Raw genomic sequence first — 22,963 nt, 5'->3', positions numbered from 1 at the left:
CAGGACAACATGCGATGCCCACGGGCTTTTCGACGGCTGGATGATGTCGTCGCGGAGCATTTCGTCGACTTGTTGCCTAATAGCTTCAGGTTCTCGCGTCGAAACTCGGTAAGGGCTCTGGCGGAGTGGTTGAGCGCACTCTTCGGTTATTATGCGATGCTTTGCAACTGGTGTTTGTCGAATCTTCGATTAAGTCGTAAAGCAGTCCTTGTATCGTCGGAGAAGACTTCTGAGCTTTTGCTGCTTGCTCATGGGGAGACTTGGATTTACGTCGAAGTCTGGTTCGGGGACTATGATCGGCGGGGTAGATGCGGCAGGATGAGAGGACATATGCATTGCTCGTTTCCACAATTTACTCGATGTACGCGATTGTCGTGCTCTTGCTGATGTGCTTGAACTCTTGGCTGAAGTTGGTTAGCATCACTTCCGTTTTCCCTCCGTGACGCAATTCGCAATTCCCTCTTGCGACGCAAATTCACGGTCTAGCAGTAGACGTTCGTCACCCTCGATGACGCCTTCTACGTCGGCAGGTGTTTTGGTGCCGATGGAAATGACAATGCTGGAGCGAGGCGGGATGCTGACTTGACTTTCGAGCACCCTTAAGGCATGGTGACTACGAGAGCTCGCCGGCGGTATCGCTTGGTCTCCAGACAGGGTTATCGTCTTCGACTTCAGGTCGATGACTGCGCCGTGTTGGTTTAGGAAGTCCATGCTGAGAATGACGTCGCGTGAACATTGTTGGAGGATAACGAAGGTGGCAGGGTAAGTCCGGTCATGAACGGTAATTCTTGCCGTGCAGATTCCAGTCGGCGTAATCAGGTGTCCTCCAGCGGTCCGAATTTGAGGGCCTTCCCATGCAATCTCAACCTTCTTCAATTGGGCGGCGATGTATCCACTCATGACGGAGTAATCGGCCCCTGTGTCGACTAAGGCGGTGACTGCGTGGCCGTCAAGAAGCACGTCGAGGTCGGTGGTTCTTTGTCTTGCGTTACATTTAGGTCTTGGCGTCGTATCAGGGCTGTGTCGCGTTGACCCGTGGCTGGTATGGGACGTCGTCAGGTCGTCTTTCGTCGTCGTATTCTTTGCTTTCACACTTCATCGGGACGGTGGCGTGTCGTTATGTCGTCGAGGTAGTTTCTTTGGCGTCTTCGTTGGCGGCGGAGGATCTTCGTCAGTTCGACGAACAGCAACCGCACCTCCATCGGTTGCTGCTTTTAGTTTTCCGGATATGGGCCGGTGCATGGTCGGTGCTGCGGCGACAGGTAGCGGCCTCGTGACGGTGAACGGGACGGTCGTCGAGAGTTGCACTGAGGGGCGGCTAGGTAATCGGCGATGTCACGTGGCGCTCCCCAAGCTGTGGACGCGGCGCGTTGACGGCGAACCCTCTCAGTCCCAAGTCGCGGTATGGGCATCGACGGTACACATGGCCGGCTTCTCCGCAGTGATAGCAGTGCGGGCGGTGGTCGGGGGCTCGCCAAATGTCTTCCTCGCGTAGGTGCGCTGGGCGACGGGTGGGCGTGCTGGTGGCGGCACCGGCGGACGACGGAATTGCGGGGTTACAGGGCCCTGGTGCGGTCGTGGAGGGGGGCCTTGACGGCGTGCGACGGCGGCGTAGGTCATCGCTTCTGGCTGGGGCTGCGGTAATTAGGTTGCACCTCAGGAACCCCAAGCGATCGCTGAACCTCATCTTTCACGATGTCGACGATCGAGGCCACTTGAGGCCGCTACGATGGCAGGACCTTGCGCAGTTCTTCGCCCACAATGGCCCTGATGGTCTTTTGAAGGTCGTTGGAACCCAGTCCTTGGATGGCGTACTGCGGCGTGAGCCCCTAGCGGTTATATTGCCGTGTACGCATCTCCAGAGTATTCTCGGTCGTCGATGCCTCTGCAGAAAACTCAGCTATAGTCTTCGATGGGTGACGAATAAGTCCGGCGAAAAGTTCTTGCTTGGGCATCAGGAAGCGGACTTTTTTCTCCGACATTTCCCGATCGGAGTGCCGGAAAAGACGGACCATCTCCTCCGTGAAGATCGCGATCGTCTCATTTGGCAGCTGCGCTCTGGTCTCTAGTAGAGCTTGGGCTCGCTCTTTTCGCACCACGCTTGTAAATGTTTGCAAGAAGCCACTTCGGAACAGGTCCCACGTCGTAAAGGTGGCTTCTCGATTCTTGAACCACGTCCTGGCAGCGTCTTCCAATGCGAAGAAGACATGTCGCAGTTTGTCGTCGCTGTTCCAGCTGTTAAATGCAGCGACCCTCTCATACGTTTCGAGCCAGGTTTCTGGGTCCTCGAATGTTGAACCGCGGAACGTCGGAGGCTCCTTGGGCTGCTGCAGCACGATGGGGGACGCTAGGGCTGCCAGTGGGGTTGACTTGGCCACAATCTTCTTGGTCTTCTCAGGTAGAAGCCCATGCTCCGGGGCAGCTGTTGTAAACGGCTGCTTGCTCGGTGGTCCGGGACTACGTTGGTGTTCTCTTTGCGGTCCGGGCTTGGATCACGGCTTGTCGGGGGCGTCTGGTACATGAACGAAAAGCACCTCCACCAGAAGCCACGTGGTGGTGACGTTGAAGAACACGGTAGCACTGCTTTGAAAGACAAAATTAACTTTTTTTTTTTACCCGCCGTGGTTGCTCAGTGGCTATGGTGTTAGGCTGCTGAGCACGAGGTCGCGGGATTGAATCCCGGCCACGGCGGCCGCATTTCGATGGGGGCGAAATGCGAAAACACCCGTGTACTTAGATTTAGGTGCACGTTAAAGAACCCCAGGTGGTCAAAATTTCTGGAGTCCCCCACTACGGCGTGCCTCATAATCAGAAAGTGGTTTTGGCACGTAAAACCCCCTATATTATTATTATTATAAAATTAACTTTTATTGGGCGAACCTGTGCCCACAAAAACAGGCTACACTTATAGCATAACGATAGCGGCGAACACGGTCGGCGATGGTCAAAAATCTGATCAGCGGGTCAAGCGCGTCGGCTTTTATAGATCAGTCGTCGAATGTTCCAGAGTAACCGCTGGGACCCGCGTGTCATCCACAAAGTTCTACACTATTCGCGTCGCGCATACATGCAATCAGATTACACAAGTTGCGGTGAAAGACAGTGGACGGAACCATCGATAACATTCCAGAAACTTCTTTTACATGCAGGCGCATCCTGCGCTATGCCATAACTTTTGTCAGGCAGTGAGAAATCGTCGCCCGATAAAGATAAAGTATACGTGTCAATATAATTGCTATCGCAATAATAGGCACGTGATCGCGGGTCTGGTTGCCGGCTGCGGCGGCCGCATTGCGATGGAATCGGAATGTAAAAGCACCCGTGTGCTGAGATTTAGGTCCAAGTTAAAGAATCCTAGATGCTCAAAATTAATCCGGAGTCCCCTACCATAGCGTGTCCTTTAATCAGATCGTGGTTTTGGCAGGTAAAACCGCAAAGTTTAGTGTTTTAGACATTTAGCTAGAGAAGGTCACAGGCAAATGAAACGTTCGCAATGTGCTTCACAAGGCACTTCTGACTGAGGGCGAATTTCGGTACCTAATAATGGCAGCAGATGTAAAATTGTTGAGCAAAATTGGGAGGACGCTTCAGCATTCAAAGATCCCTGACTGCTTCTCACGCGTCCCGGCAACTGCAGCATATGTAACCGTAATGTTTACGATAAACGCTGGCGGCGAACGCTGTGCACGAAGGCGTGCTTTCTGGTAGAAACGGGCCTCTTGCGTGGGCCGCGATGGATGGATGGATGGATGGATGTTTCAGCGCCCTTTTCGGAACGGGGTGGTGGGTTGCGGAGGCGAGCGCCGCCTGCGGGTGTTGCAAGGAATCGGGCACGCCACTTTGTGGCCTTCGAGATTTGCCCGGGCCGGCGCATGCAAATCTCGGAGGCCATAGACGTTTTGTGAATGGTTTCTCTTTTTTCTTTTTTTTTTAGTTTCCGAGTAACAGAATAATGTGGTGTCGTATATTAAAATTAAAATCCAATGGCATCATGTCTGTAGGTTGTGTGTAAGCCGTACTTCACGATTTTTCTGACGCATATTTTACCTTGAAAAATTCAATGGGTTCAGTAACTCCCTTGCGCTTCATGGAGGGCCTGCGTGGTTAGATGCGTGGTTCGAAGTTTTCCGAAAAGACGTCGGACGCTGGACGCCGACGCCGGATTTTCTTCGCGGCTACTATGGTACTGTGCAGCGCCTTGAGCCGGTGTTGCAACTTTAGAGCCACGCTGTATATGCACAGTCTGGCCCATTACGGCCACCTTTTGTGCCCGATGCAAAAGCATCCAGGAGCATACGCACTGCTCCCGCACTGTAGACAAGTGCGTCAGGTCTGAACAATCCAGCTTGCTCAGGACTTGCTGAAGACCTAGTTTTTCAAGCGAAGCTTGTATTGGCTTCGGAGTCTTAGTAATGTTGTCTTGGTCACGCAAAAAAAAAAAAACAGGTGCTCCCTGAGCAGAGCAGCTGCGGGAAAGGGGCGATTTGGTGAGCTGCAGCTACGACCGCGCCGGAGCGTGAGTCATTAGCAAGGATTTCAGCTGCATAGGCGCGCTCACACCACGCGGGCAACCAATCAGAGCTGTTTCGCTTCCGCCAGTGAGGGAAAGGCCAGGAAAGGGTTTCGCGCGCGCAGCGCTGGCTTTGTTTCCGTCCAGTTCAGTCTCGGAAAACGGATGGGACAGCCACGAGCTGTGCGTACCCCCGATGAACAGGCAGACTTCGACAAGTGGCTGCGAGAACACGCCCGTGAAAGGGCTCGCCGTCGGTGTGCCGATGCAGCCGTTACAGCCACTCGCGCCCAGGCAGTCCGCGAGTAACAAAAACAAGTTCCCGAGCTGAGGCAGTGGGAGGCCGAAGCAATCCGGCACCGTTAATTACCTGTGGGTTACTTAACCGTGAGGAAGGTCAGGTGCACGCAGGGCATGCTTCGCTCACCCCCATTTTCCTGTAAGGGAAGGGCTGTTCTTTTTATACTTGACGTTGTAACGAAGCGCGAAAGTACGCGCACGATAGAGTACATCTTTTTTACGTGAAATGGGCGTAAGTTCGCCACCATCGGTATGTGAGTCGACGTCCGGTAGCCACCATGACCCGCCTGGCTAAAAGAAAAATTATTGAATTCTGGGGTTTTGCGTGCCGAAAACAAAATATGATTATAAGGCACACCTTAACGAGGGACTTAGGAATAATTTTGAAGCCCTGGGTTCATAACGCCGGTGTTTTCATAGCGCACGAAAGTAGCGAGCGAATGACAGAGACGAGTAAAGAGCGCTAACTTCCAACTGATATTTATTTGCGGACAATCATAATATATATGCGTGGCAAGCAGGAAAACACACAGAAAAAGGGAGGATACGCAGAAGCAGCACATAATTGATAAGTCAAATCATTTCACGTGCCCACGGTTGCCCTTCGCTCGACCAGGTAATCTCCCTCAGGTCGTCACAGAGCAATGGCAGGGGTGTTTACGCAGCGGTCACCTAGATTGTGAATGTGCTCCGATTCTATTATTACTCGGGTTAACTGCGACCCCTAATTTCTGCTTGTTTTCCTGTTTACCACGCATATACATTATGCTTGTCCGCAAATAAAGATCAGTTGGAAGCTAGCGCTCTTTACTCGTCTCTGTCCTTCCTTTCCTACTTTGGTGCACTACGCAAACACCGCCGTTATGAACCACGACCGACTCGCCCAAGTATCTACCATAATCCCCTGAGGTTCTTAAACTTGGGCCTAAATCTAAGTATACACGTGCGCGCTGCATCAAAATGCATGCGGCCTCCGCGGCCGTATAATCGAGCCCGCAACCTCGAGAGCCGCGCCATAGCCACTGTGCTGCTGCAGTGGGTGACTCGCTCGGCTAAAAAAATAATTATGGGGTTCTACGTGCCAAAGGCACGTAAAACCCCATAGACACGCCGTAGGGCGGGGACTCCGGAAATTTGGACAGCCAGGGGCTCTTTAACGTACTAAGTGCACGGGTGTTTTCGCATTTTGCCCCCCATCGAGGTGCGGCCACCGTGGCCGGGATTCGATCCCGTGACCGCGTGCTTAGCAACCCAACACCATAGCCACAGAGCAACCGCGGCGGGCGACTCTGTTATCTACGCGCCCAATTATACCGCGCTGTTAATCGCGGGGAGTTTCGATTAACGTATCTGTAAAAGCACGCCAAAGCGGGCTGTCCTGCTTTTTCTAGTGCGCATCAGGGTCTCCACAACTGGGGTGACCGTTAGCTGATAAAAACTCAATGGTTACTGCACGGAGTAGGGATTCCAGTTCCCGGCGGCGGCGTTCCAACGCGAAGCGGCGAGAGCGAGCCCGGAGCCGTCTGCGCCGGCGGCTGTCGCACAGCCTTGGAATGTGAGACGCTCTTGTCAGCTCGTATGAAATGGCCGCAAATGGAATACTAAAGCGAAGAAAGAAAAAGACTTTCAAATTAGAGTAAAGAAATTATAGGGTTTTACGTGCCAAAACCATTCTGATTACGAGGCATGCGTGAAATTAGAGTAATCACAAGGTGGCTGCAGTGCCCTTATAGTATTGCGAAAACGATTTAAGAGGGAGCTATGCATCAGGGATAACTCTGATTTTCCTATTTAAGTACATGTGAATCGTGGAAATACTGTCACTGCACAACTGCTGAACAGATTTGAACTTGAATAAAATTTGTTGCACTTTCGAAAAAAAGTGAAGGTGGACCGGCTGACGGAAGTTAAATTTTGATATTTGAGTATTTAATATTTGTGAATTTTGAGTTTTTTGCGAATTATTGTCGAAAATCAATACGTTTATTAAAAACTTAAACGCAAAAATTTACCACTCCTTAACTGCACAAACAGTAAACAGATGTAATGTTGGAAACGATATCTTTTAGAGCTTATGAAGCACACAAATGGTATGTGTAAGTTTACAGCCTGCCGACTATTGTCAAAATGTTTACAAAGGCGTTGCAAAAGTCCCGCTCGAAATGAAGTGGTATGTTTCAGAGTGCCGTATATATTGTGATAAGTTTTATGCTGTACTGTTTTAAAAGAATTTATGTCGATTTTTTATTGCTGGCCTATAGTTGTAAATCTTATGGTTCAGTTCTTCTTTTTCTAACATTTTCAATCAGTTTTTTTTTTCTTTGGAACTCCCCTCCCCCCCTTTGTCTATGTAAAGATCTACTACAATCGGAGACTTCTAAATTCTATTTTAACTTAAAAAAATCGAATAAAATTGGTGTAGTGGGCGCCGAGGAAAATGATTTCACGTCCCCTTCGCTTTGTGTATTGTTAGGAGCACCTGAATTAAAGCTTCCTCATGAGCACTCGTGTGTCCGCAATGCCGGTGTTGATTTCAACCGAAAACACTCACTTTATGGTTTGTCTAGAAGGCGCCCTGACTAAATGCGAAAGCGAGCATTCATAACAATTAAATGTAAATAGGGCAAAAAAAGGAACGAGTACAAGATAGAAGAAGGGGCCTTCAGTTATTAAACCAAACAAGCTCGCCCAACTTGGTGTATTACTGAAAATGAGCGAGCTGGGGCGTTAACTGTGGGTATTACAAATGATGAAACCTGGGCGAAATGCCTGTCCCTTTATTTAGATGCATGATGCTGCACCAACCTCACAAAATAAAACGTAAATTACCTCGTTTGAAGGAAACTTATTTGGAATGGAGAACACTTTGTCTTATTATATAGGTATGTGCACTGAAGTGGCACATATCGGCTATTTTGTGAATTAAGGACTCGCGATCGCCTGCGCGCAGTCTCCGAAAAGAGCCGTCCACCCGGAGGAACCTCCCGATCAGCCGCTAGCAGCACAAGATGCCCCCTTGCCGACTGGTGACGAGCAGCAGAGACGAAAATCCTCCGTGCACTGTGAGTAGTAGCCCTTTCTTTAGGCGGACACTCGCTTTACTTCATACGTTACCAATCGGCTCTCGCCGCAATTATGGATAGCAGCGCTTCAGTCGTTCAGTCTTTTCATGTGTGCTTGTCTTAATTTTCGCGCTGTTTTCGACCGCAGCTCTTATGTACCCGTTCCTGTCATGGGCGTCGGCGTCCCTCAGCGTAACCGAGCGACGAGCATCGCGAGGGAAAAGAGCGATCGCGGACCGCAGCGCGGGGTAAAATACGGCGCTATAGCGAAGAGAGCGCGAGAAGGAAAATGGAGGAGGAGGGTGCAGCGGCAGCATGCGGTAAAAATTGGAGGAGGAGGGTAGGCGAAAGCGCGAGAAGAAAAGCGTAGTGTCGAGGAAGACGGGTATTTGCAGCAACTATGACTACGAGATAGCGCCAGAGTAGCGCACGCGTCGTGTGTATGGAAACAATAGTAATAATATATGGGGTTTTACGTGCCAAAACCATTTTCTGATTATGAGGCACGCCCTAGTGGGGGACTCCGGAAATTTTGACCACCTGGGGTTCTTTAACGTGCACCTAAATCTAAGTACACGGGTGTTTTCGCATTTCGCCCCCATCGAAATGCGGCCGCCGTGGCCAGGATTCGATCCCGCGACCTCGTGCTCAGCAGCCTAACACCATAGCCACTGAGCAACCACGGCGGGTTATGGAAACAAAGCACTGCATGAGCGGAGGTCTGTCTGCGGCGGCTGCTGTGAATCGCATCCCCACATCACCCCCTCACCACCTGTCGTGATCTCCCGATTCGAGGCAACGTGGCGCACGAGACAGATTGTTCTCGCCAGCCAATCTATCGCGAAATGAAAACGCGTATAGAGCTGCGCTCAAATTTCGCATTAGGGAGTACCATAATCGTTGGTGAATTTCTTTCCACCATAAATTCATACCAGCTAACTCAGTTGTCAAACGTAGTGTGGATAGCATCTCACAATCTTACTTCAAGCAGATTTCATTCTATCTGTGCAGCTCCTACGCAACGTTAACTTCGCTGCTATGGTGATGACGTGTGTTGGCCCACGATATATGCCATGCTCAAGTCGGTATATACAGCTGTCGCTATAAAACAGTTGCTCAATTTTATCTGTGACCTCCTATTAGTGGCCCTTTGAAGGCTAACTGCGTAATGTGTCGATGTCTATAAGAAAACCTGCTTGAGCAAAGAAGTTATGCGTGTAGGTATAGGTAGATCACACCTACCATAGCAGTGGCGCACTGGCTTGAGCGTTTAAGCAGGGCGTTTGATGGGGCGAGTCGATGATGCAGAACGAGGACGAGACGAAGATAAGCGCCAACTTCCAACAGAAGGTTTATTGATGCGCATAATTTATTTTGTGGTGGCCTATTGCAAAAGTACTATGAATGAGAAAATGCGCATGTGCCAGCAAGGGTAATATGTCTTTTATAATCCTGCCAGAGCCCTCTGCAGCGGCAGCGGCAGCGCAAACACAGCGACGGCACAGCCAAGCCGTAGTAGTGCGTGAACGTCGGGCTTCCGAACAGGTCGCTTGCCTAGAAGTCGCTATCTGGCGCCGAAGGTGCGTCGTTTGCAAAAGGTGGCGGCAGAAAAACGCCTCATTCATAATACTACCAGAGAAAGAGCAAGTATTTATGTCATACTTTTGTTGGACTCAGCGTTGTGAGTTATCACTGAGAACAGGTAGAAGGGAGGGTTAGGCATGAATTTATGGTGGAAAGAAATTCACCGACGATTATGATACTCCCTAATGCGAAATTTGAGCGCAGCTGTGTACGTGTTTTCATTTCGCAATAGATTGGCTGGCGAGAAGAATCTGTCTCGTGCGCCACGTTGCCTCGAATCGGGAGAGCACGAGAGGTGGCGCGGGGGTGGGTGCGATTCACAGCAACACGTTGGAACAGATAAGAGGAAAAGGGGGAGAAGGTGGCTGCAGGCTATTCTTCATCGGGATAAGGCAGAGGCAGGGAGACGGCGCCAACGCAAGACTACGAAGCGAAGGGAGCAGCCGAAATCAAAGGAATTAATCGTCGGTTCATGGAAAGCGACTATGACCACGACTACAGTGCGTATGATATACTGCCGTTCTAAAAAGAATTGCTGCAAAATACCACGCACAGAAAAATAATCTGAAATGAAACGTTCATGGGGTTCTCGCAAAGCTCTCACAGTGTGTTCTATGAAAATTTTTCAACGATAACTTTGGTGGCAAATTATCGGTTAATAAAATCCCCAAGAACTATAGCATTACACCTCGCGGAACATTCAAGAGCTGACCTTTCTTTATGAATTTGTTATTTGAACCAGTCCTTTAAATGTTTCTCCTATTTTCGAATTGCTAGTGCACGAGCTTGTGCGAATTCCACGCACCTAGTAAAAAAATCGCAGTTCGAAGCCGACGCATGTCTTGGTCTCGTATCCATCTTTTTGAGCAGTTCAAGGGGCGTTGAGAGACTGTGCTGCAACGGTGGTATCGAACCCCCGTGGCTTCGTAAGCTTCCCGCGTACTAGGGATGTAGTGAAAACACCTGAGTGTCGAAAACCACACATACCTGCACTAAACATAACGCAGATTACTTAGAGCCTCCATTGCGGCATATTATCTCGCGCTTCATCGAAGCGGCCAAAGATGGACGGAGCGTCGCCACCTGCGGAACAACTTTGGTCAGTCTTGCGTTTATTGTCAGCCCGCAGTTACACAACAATTGCGATTGCTGACGCCAGTGCATCTATTTGACGGATTCACGCGAAAACGCTCTTCTTCCCTCTCGACGCACGCAGTCGGCTCGACGACGCTCCGCGAGTTCTCGCGGTTATCGACGCTCACCGATGCGAACGTCGTGTCGCCGGTGGTGGCGTGCAGCCTGGCGGCCCTGGTGAGCCTGCTCTGCCTGCTGCTGCTGGCGGTGCTGTGGGCGGGGCCGCAGCCGCTGCTCGAGCGCTGCGCCAGCCTGGACTGCCGCCAGGCGCGCGCGTTCCTCGACATGCTGATGGACGCCAGCGTGGACCCCTGCAAGGACTTCTTCTGGCACGCTTGCCGCCGCTGGGTCACCGGCCACTTCGGCGGTGGCACGAACTTGAGCGGCCAGGCGCTGCGCGACACGCTCCTCTCGCTCAAGCGGGCCCTGCTCGACCGCGCCGCCGACGCCGTGGCAGTCGCCGCGAGACCGGTCCGGTTCTACAGGTCGCCCTCCACGTTATGCGGTTGCACCATGCTGGCCACCGTGCAGTAGCATTTTCAGGTGTCATGTGTACTGAGTGGCCATGAAGGAATGAAAGTGGGCAAGAGTTAAGTCGAACAGCTAGTCCACAGCCGGCCTTCAGGCTCTTCCTTTCGCTCTTGCATCACGCGGCACCCAGGCGCACCCGACGAATTTTTCTTGTTTTTTTTTTTTGCTTTCTGATTGGCAATGAGGAGTAATCGTAATTGCATGAAAAACAGCCACATTTGTTCATTGGAAGGTGACATTTGGCCTAACACATGCTTTACTAACTTGCGCCAATTAGGCAGCTCGGCGATGCTTCCGACAGACTCGCATTAGACATGACCGGTCGTACGTTGAGGACCACCAATGTCTTTTTTATGCGAAGCATACTAGCCGCACAACCACGCTCTTCCTTGCTGCGCCGCGCACGGCCGCGTAGCTACCATTGAGGGTACGAGCCATTGTTCATTGCTGCGCGTCTCATATGTGGGTCTATTCGCTTTTAAGTTTGCTATGTTTGTTATTAAGTTGCTTCTATTATGCGAAGCATACTAGCCGCACAACCACGCTCTTCCTTGCTGCGCCGCGCGCGGCCGCGTAGCTACCATATGACGTCATAACAGCTGCAAAAGCGGAGGCTCAACTCGTGCGCTCGCTTGCGGCCGCGTAGCTACATAGCCGGGTCTCAGCTCGTGCGCTCGCCTGCATGAGTTTTCTTCGTCTAGCTGAACCAAATATAGCCAAGCAACAGCAGTTCACCAGGCTAAACAGTGGTTCAACAACTAAAATAAAGGCTAGTATGCTTCGCATCCTGGGCTTAACCTTAGCTAAGCCACAGCCATTTTTTGTTTTGTTTTTAATACCTTGCTAAATCTCCCAATCTTCACCTTTGCCAAATGATGTACCTTCCGTTATTTCTTTTTCTTAATTTTGTCATAAGTGCAACTGTCGCGGCAGAAACCGTTGGAACTGCCACATTAGTATTGTTATCATTGGCCGCTATTTACAACTTTTTTCCCCACGACGCCAATTCGTCAAAGCCATCTCTTATGAGTATGTGCGATGTCTTGGGGGAGGTCCACTAAATATCGGAATTTTGACCCATCACCTCTTTGAGACAAATTTTCAGGTTCGGTCGTATGCACGCGCTATGTTGCTGCAGACTTAGTAGGACATGTTGACTCCAAAGAAGCGAAGTGTGTGTGTGGCCTGTTGAACGAAAGTTTGAAGCTTAATTCATTTCATTTCATTTATTTCTTCTTAAGGGTCCGAAGGCATTACATAAGGGGGGACACAGCGACATGTAAATTTCAATTATGTGAACAAAAATTCAAAAGATATACACCAGAATTACAGTTGGTAAAATAAAATATACAATTGAGAACGCACTGAAAAAAATCGGAGCAGGTCGATATTTATTAGAATAAAAATGGCTTGGAGTGCATGCGGCAGACATTGTCAGATCCTGACTGGAAGCTTACCCTTATCATTGAAACGAAAGCTGCACAATCAATGTAATCTACTGGTGCTAACATATGGGGCAGGAACTTGGAGACTGACAAATAAGCTCGAGAACAAGTTGAGGACTGCGCAGCGAGCGATGTAACAGAGAAAGCTGGGCGTAATGTTAAGAGAGAGGAACAGGGTGCCGTGGATCAGAGAGCAAACGGGGATAGCCGATATTCTAACCGACATTAAAAGAAAAAAAATGAGATGGGCAGGCCATCTGTAATGCGTAGGTTAGATAACAGGTGGACCATTAGGTTTACAGATTGGGTGCCAAGAGAAGGGAAGCGCAGTCGAGGACGACAGCAGACTAGGTGAGATGATGAAATTATGAAATTGGCAGATGCTAGTTGGAATCGGTTGGCGCAGGACAGGGGTAATTGTAGATCGCGCGGAAGAAGCCTTCGTCCTGCAGTGGGCATAAGATAGGCTTATTATTATTATTATTATTATTATTATTATTATTATTATTATTATTATTATTATTATTATTATTATTATTATTATTATTATTATTATTATTATTATTATTATTAATATTATTATTATTATTAAGATGAGTTAGTGTAGAGAGCAGTGGTCGTCAGAAGCTGTGTAGTGGATTGTTCTTCGCGGAATCATATTTATCACCATCTGTCATGTGTGTTTGCCATGGAGAACAGTCAGCAGCACGTTCATCGGCGTCGAACTAGTGGGGACGTTTTGCCACACAACACAAAAGCGCATCTCGAACCAACAGTAAAGAACAAATAAAAGCTTTTACCATGGCCGTTGAAATCACGTAGCTACTGCTCAGTAGCAGCACTGCTGCAACCATCCTACTTTCCTGATCCTACTTCGGCCGGCTCTGCTGCTTTTGTGGAAGACACTAATTCCAAACCGATGATGAAACCATAGGGCAACACTCAGGAGCCATACCAAAGTACCGACTGAGGGAATACAACGTTGTATAACTACTTAGCTACTTAATGAGACGACAATGGCAGGCAACGGTGACAGAATTTGTTCTATATACATTTCCTTTCTAGCTGGATGTCAACAGTTTTCAGAACAGTGTTGATTTTTTCCACTTCAATTGACAAGTTTATGCAGCGAACCAAGCATCTGCAGCTGCGATGGCATCTTCAATTTTTGATAGTCCGGTACCGTGCAGCTGTTTCCTTAAATGTAAACGCAGGGTAACCTGAAGGGGCCAGATCCGGGCAATGCTTAGTAGGCTTGAGCAGCGACGAGCATAATTTAGGTAACTGCTGCTGAGAAATGCTGGCGGCGTGGGCTGAGGCATTCTCCTCAAGGGGCAACTACTAAAGCATTTGCCATAGTGTTTGTTGTTCAGATCATTTTTGGGCTTCAGAACTGTCACGCCCTACGATGATAGTTTATTTTTACTCTTGTTAGTTCACGAGAATTATCCCGTTTTTCTATCGAAAATTTGGAGGACGCTTCTGCTTCGCCTTTTGGAGTGGAATGCGATAGCATTCAAAGATCCCTGACTGCTTCTCACGCTTCGTGGCAACTGCAGCTTTTGTAACCGCAATGTTTACCGAGAAGCGCTGGCGGTGAACGCTATGCACGAAGGTGAGCTTTCTGGTAGAAACGCGGCCTCTTGCGTATACGCCGATCCCGAAGGTTATGCGAAGCAGCGCCAGAAAATTACACCATTTTCAGGTTTCTGTTATAGTTTGGCTTTTTAATATTTTACCCTGAGAAGATTTAACCTAAAAGGCAAGCACTGTCAGTGTTTTGTTTCATGACAGTTGTTTGTGGACTGTTATTCTCAAAATTCTAAGGAATAACTTTGTCAAGAATGTAAGACAAGGCGTGAGCAACTTTCGTGATAGAATGGTGATAGAATGGTGGGACAATATAAACCGCATATACAGCATGTCATATAGGAAGGCGTGGCATGGACATATACCTAAATATATACGGCAGTTTTCACAGGATGGCCGGCGCCGGAGCTGACACCGGATTTTTTCTGCGGCACGGGGGCCTTAACGCGAAAGCGTTAACATATAGACGTCATCACCATGTCTACTGCCCTTTGCGTCCGAAGCTTCTCGGGACGCGGAATGTCGCTGCGCCTTGTCAGGATTGGGGGCTCAATCCCATCGCTCGTGATCCGTTGTCAAGATTGGAGTCGGGCATGAATTAGAAGGTAGCTGGCCCATGCCGTCGTCCAACTTATCCGCGCTGAGGACGTAGATGAAGGGAAGGACTGCTTCTCATCGAGAACGAGAAATACGGGTTTATTTACAGTATTTACATGCAGTTCATCAGTCTAGCATGACTGCGAGAGAAAGTACGTCAGTCTAACACGACTGCTTGAGAGATTGTCTCAGTCTAACATGATCGCTTAGAGCCTGTTTACGCTCGAGCCGCCCATCGCCGCAAGCCGCACCGCACGCGTGCAGTCGCGCGAAAAATTTCACATGTCGAACACTTCTGCACATATTTTGGTTTACAATGTGTACGGTTTACATTGTGTACGCAGTGTGAAAGGAAATTTATGCGCAAGTGTTCGATATGTGCAATTTCTCGCGCGACCGCACGCGTGCGGTGTGGCTTGCGGCGATGGCTGGCTCGAGTGTAAATAGGCCCTTGAGATAGTGTATCGAGCACCCGCACAACAGTGGCTTATAAGCAATCGGTCCCCCTTTGATTCGAAGGGGACGGAAAACGTTCGTCCAGTCATTGTAAACACGCCGCCTCTCCCCGGGACGGGTTACACACACACGCACGCACACGCACACCCACCCACACACACACACATGCACACGCACACACACACACACACAGGTGCCCGGTCCGGAGCCGACGTCAGAGGGGCTTCGTAGAACTCGGAGCCGACCTGGGAAGCGTGCCCGGGTAGCATATTGTCTTGCGTCTTGGTCGGCGCGTGGGAAGGAGCCTACGACGACGTTCCCGCGGCAACTCCCCCACCCGTAGCAGATGAGATCCGCTTTGGGGAGTTCGGTAACAATAGTTGGCCCGCCGAACTCATTCCGTCACAACGGCGACGAGGCTAAAGCGTAACGGTGGCGGTTTCGGCACAAAGCCTGCTTCCCCAAACGCATCCTAGCTGAAGCGACGGAGACAAGAGGACGTGCGCATTGTTCCCGACACAAAGTCGACTTAGTCACGCCGTGGCTAGAGGTTGGCGGCGGCGTTACAAGATGAGGTTGCCACCGCTGGCGTAAATGGCTGGCAAACTTGCACTGCAGCTGGCTGTTCTTAACAGCCTGCATTCCTTGCGATTTCCTCTTCATCTATGGGTCATATAAATAAATCTGGGTCTCGTCCATTCTGGCATATCGAGACCAAAAATGGTAGATACCACGCTTATGTTGGAAGTGATGATAAGCGATGCTTTCTTTATTGTTTGCGGAAATATTAAAGCAAAAGTTACAAGCGTAACGCTAATGGCATGACAGTTAATTTGTACTAAATTATGCAAATTGGGCGTAAATTTGCACAACGGTAACGCTAATTATGCAAATACAATGCAGTTGGCACATATCGAATGACCCTAGTTGTTTATTCAGGCACATACCCGGTGGCCCAAGCCGTTCCCTACTCAGCAAGACAGCACCCTGAAATTGGGAGGTAGAGGTAACGATGTCTTCGCTTTAATATGCCATAGTACTGCCAAAGACGTACAAATTTCTTGCGAATCAATGAGGCGCTCGCATGTTTAGCCAGCGTTCAGATGTCTCGGAAACTATTTCGCTTACAACTTTCGCGTGTCCAGCACGTTTTTGATCAGTAGGCCTACACATTCCTGCGATTTGTCGACCACTTCTGTCTTGGCGGATGGCGGAAATTCGCCTTTCGTTATTAGGCTATGCCCCTAGTCATTATTTTCTCGAACAGTGGCGACGGGAGGTTTTCAAGTGCACTCCTCGTTCTCAGTGTTAAAATCTTCGATTTTGAACCTATAGCCACCCAGTTCATCACCGTGGCGCACAATGAGCACTTGTTGCCTAAAACAGGTGCCGGGACAGAACAAATCTCTTTAAATTTTCTCCAGTTAATAGAAGACAAACTTGATAACCACTCGCTCTCTTTTGTACCTAAATCGGAGTGAGACGCCTCCATTTTGTCCATAGGTACAGCTCCCCAAGTTTTTAATCTCACGGGGTCGTCGACCGACATGATCGTCGATGAGCTCCGTGTCACGGAGCACGGCTGCAAGAATATGTAGCGTAGGAGCGTAGAGCATCCTCTTGTCCGAGCTAACCATTCATACTCAGCATAACCTATCCTACTTATCTGCATAAAAGCAAATGCGCGCACGTGCTTTTGAGCACGTCTAACACCCATCTGCTGCTTTTAAAAGATATCTCGTGGCTCTTGCGTCATCACAACGGTTACTGTCGGCAGTTACAAGTGGTGGGTTCATAAGCAGAAGGGGCTCGGTTCGACAGCATGGAATAGCCCAGCAGATGATGATCGGGCGTGCGAACTCTCCGCACACATGTGCCTGTACCCTCGCCACTTCTGCAGGTACGCTTCCTGGCTGTCAGTGACATCATTAACTGATACTTAGATCAAAAGGGCGCGAGTAGAAGGTTGGAAATAATGATTTGGAAAATAAAGGACCTGAGCCTTTCTTCACGATATTCACCTTTACTTATGCTCCAACTCCTAGAGACCACTAGAATCATCTGTCTGGTTCGCATCGTTTCCTGTTACACGTTTGTGTGAAGTATCAGCTACATTTTTACATTGACCACATCACCTCTTATACGGCCAAGCAAGCCAGTATTTATTATTCATGTCTAGAATTTTGTTTTTCTCTGCAAAATGCGAAAACGTTCGCGTGCCTAATTTTAGTGTCGTTAAAAGAACCCCATGGTGGTCAAAATTAATCCGGCGCCCCCACTATACGGCGTGCCGCGTAATCATACCGGGGTTTTGGCATACAAAACACCAGAATTTGTTTTCTCCTGCCTTCCGTTTGGCATTCTTCCATACAGCACGTGCAATGCCGTTATTCAAGCGGCCAATCAGTTTGTAACGGGCCGCCACCTTCCCCGCAGGGCGTGCAGCATGTTCCCGACCCTGCCGTACGCCATGACACCATCTAGTCTCGTGGAGCGCTTCCGGAACGACACTTCCGTGCTGACCATGACGGACACCGCAGCAGTTCTGCACAGAGTGGTCCAGCTGTCCCTGATGAGGCGCGTGTCGACTTTGTTCGGCGTCGCGCTGGTCGACTACCACGGCAACGCAAGCCTCTATCTGTCGCGGACTAAAAGCCTGGCGCGCAAGCTCAACGACGTCAAGCATGGCCCGTCATTCGTGGAATTCCTGACGGAACTTGTGGAAGTCACCCTTCCGCTCGCACCCCAGATTCCCAGCAACGACACGAAGACCACCGTCGACGCGCTTCTGGCGTTCGATGACGTGGTGGACTCCAACGAAAGCGCAGCTGATGGTACGACGGCTCTGAGCGCACCCAATATCGACTCTTTGGGTGAACTCATGGGCGGCAACGACTGGATTGAGTCTGTCAACTTGCTTTCGTCCCCAAGCTTCCAGCTCACCAAGGCGTCGATAGTGATGTGCGATGGGTTTGAGTCTATAAAGTCCACGGTAGAGTACTTCCGACGGAACTTCGCATTGGGACTCCTCTACATCTTTATTCACATTCTGATGGAGGCAGGCCAGTTTTACTACCTCAAGCGTTTCACTTTCGACAGACAGGACGAGCTGGAAAGGACGTGCCTCGGCGCCAGCCAGGATGCTTTGCCTCCGCTCTGGTCGAACCTGTTCAACAACTTGTCGCACAGCAACAAGACAGAGCCGTCGCGCGTTGATGCCATATTCAGCCGTGTCCGCGAACTGTCTGCCCAGCGGCCGCCCATAGATGGCATGACCATTGGCGACCGAGAGCGGGCGATCGCCGCACTGCGCCACGTCCAACTCTTGGAGCACAACACGTCGTTAAACGTTCTTCCGAATGTGTTAGACGGCCTGAATATCAGCGAAGCACCGGGCGACTTCCCCAGTCTATACATCGGCGTGAAGACTGCGGAGACAATGCGGCGGCTGGCCGATCCGCCTTCGTTTGTCGATGTGCTCTCCGGCTCCTTCCTGCTTACGGCTCGCGTCGTCTACTCCAAGGTCCTCAACACGGTTGTGCTTCCGGCCGCCCTGCGGCGCCCACCGTTTATCTACTCGACGCGCGTGCCCATCGAGTTCGACGTTGCCTCGGTGGGCGTTCTGCTGGCGCAGGCTGTCTTCCGTGCCGGCCTGCCTTCCGCCTCGGCAGGCGATGCCGCCGCGCGCTGGTTCAACGGCAACGTCGACGAGTTTATCAGCTGCGCGGAAGAATCCGCTCAGTCCGTGCTGCGAACCACGCTGCGCTCGCTGCATCCCCAAGACGCTCTCGAGCTGTTCTCGCTGACGCGCGCCATCAAGATAGCGCACACCGTGATGCGCAAGGACTACGAACCGCTGCGCTTCCGTCGTGGCTACCACGAAGCCTGGACGCTGGCACAGCGCACGTTCTTCCGGCGCTTCTGCCTTCTCGTCTGCAGCTCGGACGTGGGCAGCGAAGGCATCGTGGTGTCGAGGCTGCGCTGCATGCTGCCGCTGCTCAACATGGTCGAGTTTACGGGCGCGTTCGAGTGCAACGAGTTTCCGAACTTTAGGAAACTCCGGTCGTGCCTGTCCGTCTAGTAGACCCCAGATTTAACGATATATCTGTCGTGCACTCTCGCTTTTGCTCATGGATTTCTCAAAGCTCGGTGTCGGTACATTCCGCGTTTGTGCGACAGAGTTGCGGGCATGCACCGGTGCGATTGATTCGACTATTGAGCACGATGTTCTTGTAATTTCTCTTCTGTGACCCTGCGTCCGCGCATGCTGAATTCAGATGCGCAGTTTTCATGGGCGAGTTGTTCACATTGACCGATCGAGTGAGATGCGTGCGACAAGCGTTTTGCATTGCAGACTTGCCGGCCTATCGCTGCTTCTTCCTTGTCCCATAACGCTAATATACTACTATGCCGCTTATGCATATGTTCATGAGCCACATCCCGCTGGGGTGCTCATATGGTACTAGCACTATATGCTGTACCTGCTACTAGCCTTGATATTGTATTGGTTGGCAGTTGGTCGAATTCGGTGTGCTTAGTTTGGTTGTTGCTAAATATATTGGTTTTATGACGTCGTTAATGGTTTCGGATATGGATACAGGTGCGTGAACTATTTTGCTGCGTTTTGTAAAGCTGGGACCTTGCTGTGACTACTTGCCTATAATATTAAACAGGCCTCGCACCGGCAGCTACTGCGCAAATAAAGCCTGACGTTTTTCACATAAAAGTTATCATCCACAAACTTTATTACCTTTATTTATGTTTAGGAACGAACACGGCGATATAGTAAACGTGGTCGAGGAGCACCTTCACCGCTTTCATTCTGTCGGCATGAAGTGGCGCGTCCGGGTAGCGCGGCAGCCGCACGTGCGCAGGCCCCGGGGATGACTTGATTGCGGCCCCGTTGTACGCGTCCGACTTTCTCCTTTTCATCGATTATTTCATTTTCATTTTACGTGTTCCTTTGGGGTTAGTGGAGCTAACCCAACTTAACCAATCCACTATATTTAGCATAAATAGCGAACTAATTAGTATATTATATGCTAATTAGTACTGTGTTAATAAATTAGATGTACCTACTAATTAGTATAGTACATGCTAATTCGTAGGAACATCTGCATGCTGAATGTGCTGAACAAATATGTCTACTCTGGTCTTAATTTGCAATGAACATAATTATAATCTAGTGAGCATAGTAAGTTCAGAAATACGTATTTTCAGATTCGCACAGATTAACGTACCGAGTGACCACTTATTCGTTCCATTGCTGTGTCATGAATTTAATTAGCATATGTATAACGTCATCACTTAAAAAAAACCATATCTGTACAAGAAAATACATAAGGCAGGTTCGGACTCGTGCAAATTAAAGGGTCTTTTGAACACTTTTTGTATCTAATAGGAAATCGCTGCCGATCTGTACACGAAGCTCCTTTGAACATGTGAGCCAAATATTGCACTGCATGCAGCAGGAAATTTACAATTTCGGGTCAAAAACGGTGAAACATCGCTAGCTTTCTCTTTCGCAGTGTCAGAACCTATGTAGCAAGCAGCAAAGTTGCCAACCAACCGGTATTGGCGAATTTCGTGATGGCGAGAACATTCTCAGTAATGCTATAATTGCTCATTTTGAGCTGACCTTCTCGCATAGAGAGAGTGTGGCACACTCCTGAATCTGAAGTAGCGTCGTAAAAAAAAAAATGGGACTGCCCAACTTTTGGGCGCATCAAGGTAGGTGATGGCTTCATGTGCACGCTGTGTTCTCGCATGCCTGGTTCACACTGAAGCGAGAGGCCACCACGAAGGAGAATTTGTTCGCCGCTGCTGCCGTGCTTCATCACGCCAGCGTTCTGACAGTGAATATCCACGGTCATCAAGTGAGATCTGTCCATGTTTGCTGTGCACGCGTGGCACCTCGCTTGTTATTTTAGTAAGCGAATGTTTACAGCACATCATACAGCTTACAGAACTACTAACTTTACTGTGTAGAGCTGTCTAATGATTTGCTATCGCAATCAATTTTTACGCATTTGACCGTCTCTCTGGAGCAGCTTCAGAAACGGTAGAGATGGCTACCTGATATGATGGCTGTGTTGCTTGCCCTGTATTAGGAATTGTATATTTTCTGCGCTCAAGGAGGGAAGAAGAGGCTGGAAGTTATCAGTAAATTATTAAGCGCACCAAGTAGTGCATGCCCTTTACCAAGGGCTCGTGTACACCTAGAGCGTTGAAAGTCTGCCTTGAATAATGTACTTTTCTGTTCAAGGCATTTCTCGTGTAGCTTTCTTTGCATGTTTTGTTTATTTGCCAAACGTCCGCCTTTTCAAGCCTTTTGTGTGGCCTCTCTTGTAACTCTAGATATAGAAATAAAAATGTTTCGTGTTATTTGTAATTACCCCTTGCCAAATTTTGGTGCAGTGTCCACCAAAGTAGTAACACGTTTTCAGACATTGCTAGCGAATTTTCAAGCAAAATGGAAATCTCACTGTGGCCTGCCGCAAAGCGTGCGTGTTAACACTTCACATCCCTGGAGATAAACATATCATCTGAACTGGAGATGAATGGGTTATCCTACTGGTGTATCTGTCTGGTCTAACCGTTTGTATGTTACGCGGGAATTTCACAACCGAACGTTGGTCCGCAGATGTGCATTTGTGGGGACTAACTGTTAAACCTGGTGCTGTTAGCCCCAAAAGGGGTGAATGGCTGTAGCAACGCAATTAGACTCCCGCACCCTTTTGACTCTTCGGGCCTTCTTGGCTTTCGAATGTATACAAGAGCACATGTGCGCGCCGATTTCCGTTAGGCCTCAGACACAGGCATGAAACGGGCGAATAGTACTCAAGTCTACCTTGCAATCGGCACTGTCTTTAGCGTCGCACTTCTCTCTACATGCATCTATCGTTCTTCCCAAGTTGTCCAACATAAAACAACGTCATCATCTCCGAAGATCGTGACATGACTGCATCCACTTCTAACAATGTGTTCCTTGTTTGTTGGGCTAGTTTGTGCTTACTGAATGACAATGTAGCGCAAGGGCACAACCTCAAATAATGCACTAAGACACACATCACAAGCGCTTGTGCGTGTGTGTCTTCTTTGGGGTTGTGCCTTAGCGCTACATAGTGAATTCAGTAAGCACAAATTAGCCCAGCCACACGTCATTTTGCAGTTCATGAGCATTCGCATGAACTAATTTTTTTACATTTCAGCATAGCATGTGAGCAGCATAGCGCATAAACATAAATAGCCCAGATACAGGTCCTTCTGTCTTCTTTGTGGTTATGCCCTCGCTCTAAAATATATCATTAAATAAGCACCAACTAGCCCAACTACAGGTCCTTCTGCAGTGCGTATTCGCATGAACAACTTATTGTATTTCAGCATAGCTCGTGAGCAGTGTAATATACATGCTATAAACCTAATATTGCATGCCAATAAAGTGGTGACCTGGGGGATACACAAACATAAACAATACACGAGATTACACGTTGCACAGAATGACAATAAAGGCAATTGAACGCATCGCATTTAGTTTTTTAGCATTTAATTACCCGCTTCAGGAATATTTCGCTTTACATAGATAACGACATGGGCGTTGGATTTGTTTCATTTTTAACACGATTAGGCTAAGGAAAGAGTGTGTGACACAGGGATAGGGCATTTCAAATTGCCAGGGGCACTATAGCTTTCGCTTAAGTTTCGACTGATCGAGAGAGTTGAACGTCGCAACGCAGCACGCTGAGTATGCGAGA

The 22,963-nt window shown here is 49.2% G+C and overlaps 1 protein-coding gene across 1 annotated transcript in view; it reads left to right on the top strand.

Moving 5' to 3' along the window:
- The window catches only part of LOC135902442 (uncharacterized), a 34,410-nt gene extending 12,810 nt beyond the window's left edge, over nt 1–21,600 (top strand). The window contains exons 3-5 of the mRNA XM_065432511.1: nt 7,761–7,872; nt 10,673–11,075; nt 17,646–21,600. Of these exons, the coding sequence (XP_065288583.1) occupies nt 7,761–7,872; nt 10,673–11,075; nt 17,646–19,290 (2,160 nt within the window). The 3' untranslated portion in view covers nt 19,291–21,600. The remainder of the gene's footprint in view (nt 1–7,760; nt 7,873–10,672; nt 11,076–17,645) is intronic.
- The last annotated feature ends 1,363 nt before the right edge of the window (nt 21,601–22,963 follow it).

The sequence above is a fragment of the Dermacentor albipictus genome, chromosome 4, assembly GCF_038994185.2.
Source record: "Dermacentor albipictus isolate Rhodes 1998 colony chromosome 4, USDA_Dalb.pri_finalv2, whole genome shotgun sequence".
Taxonomy (NCBI): Eukaryota; Metazoa; Arthropoda; class Arachnida; order Ixodida; family Ixodidae; genus Dermacentor; species Dermacentor albipictus.
This window is presented reverse-complemented; position numbering and strand designations above follow the sequence as displayed.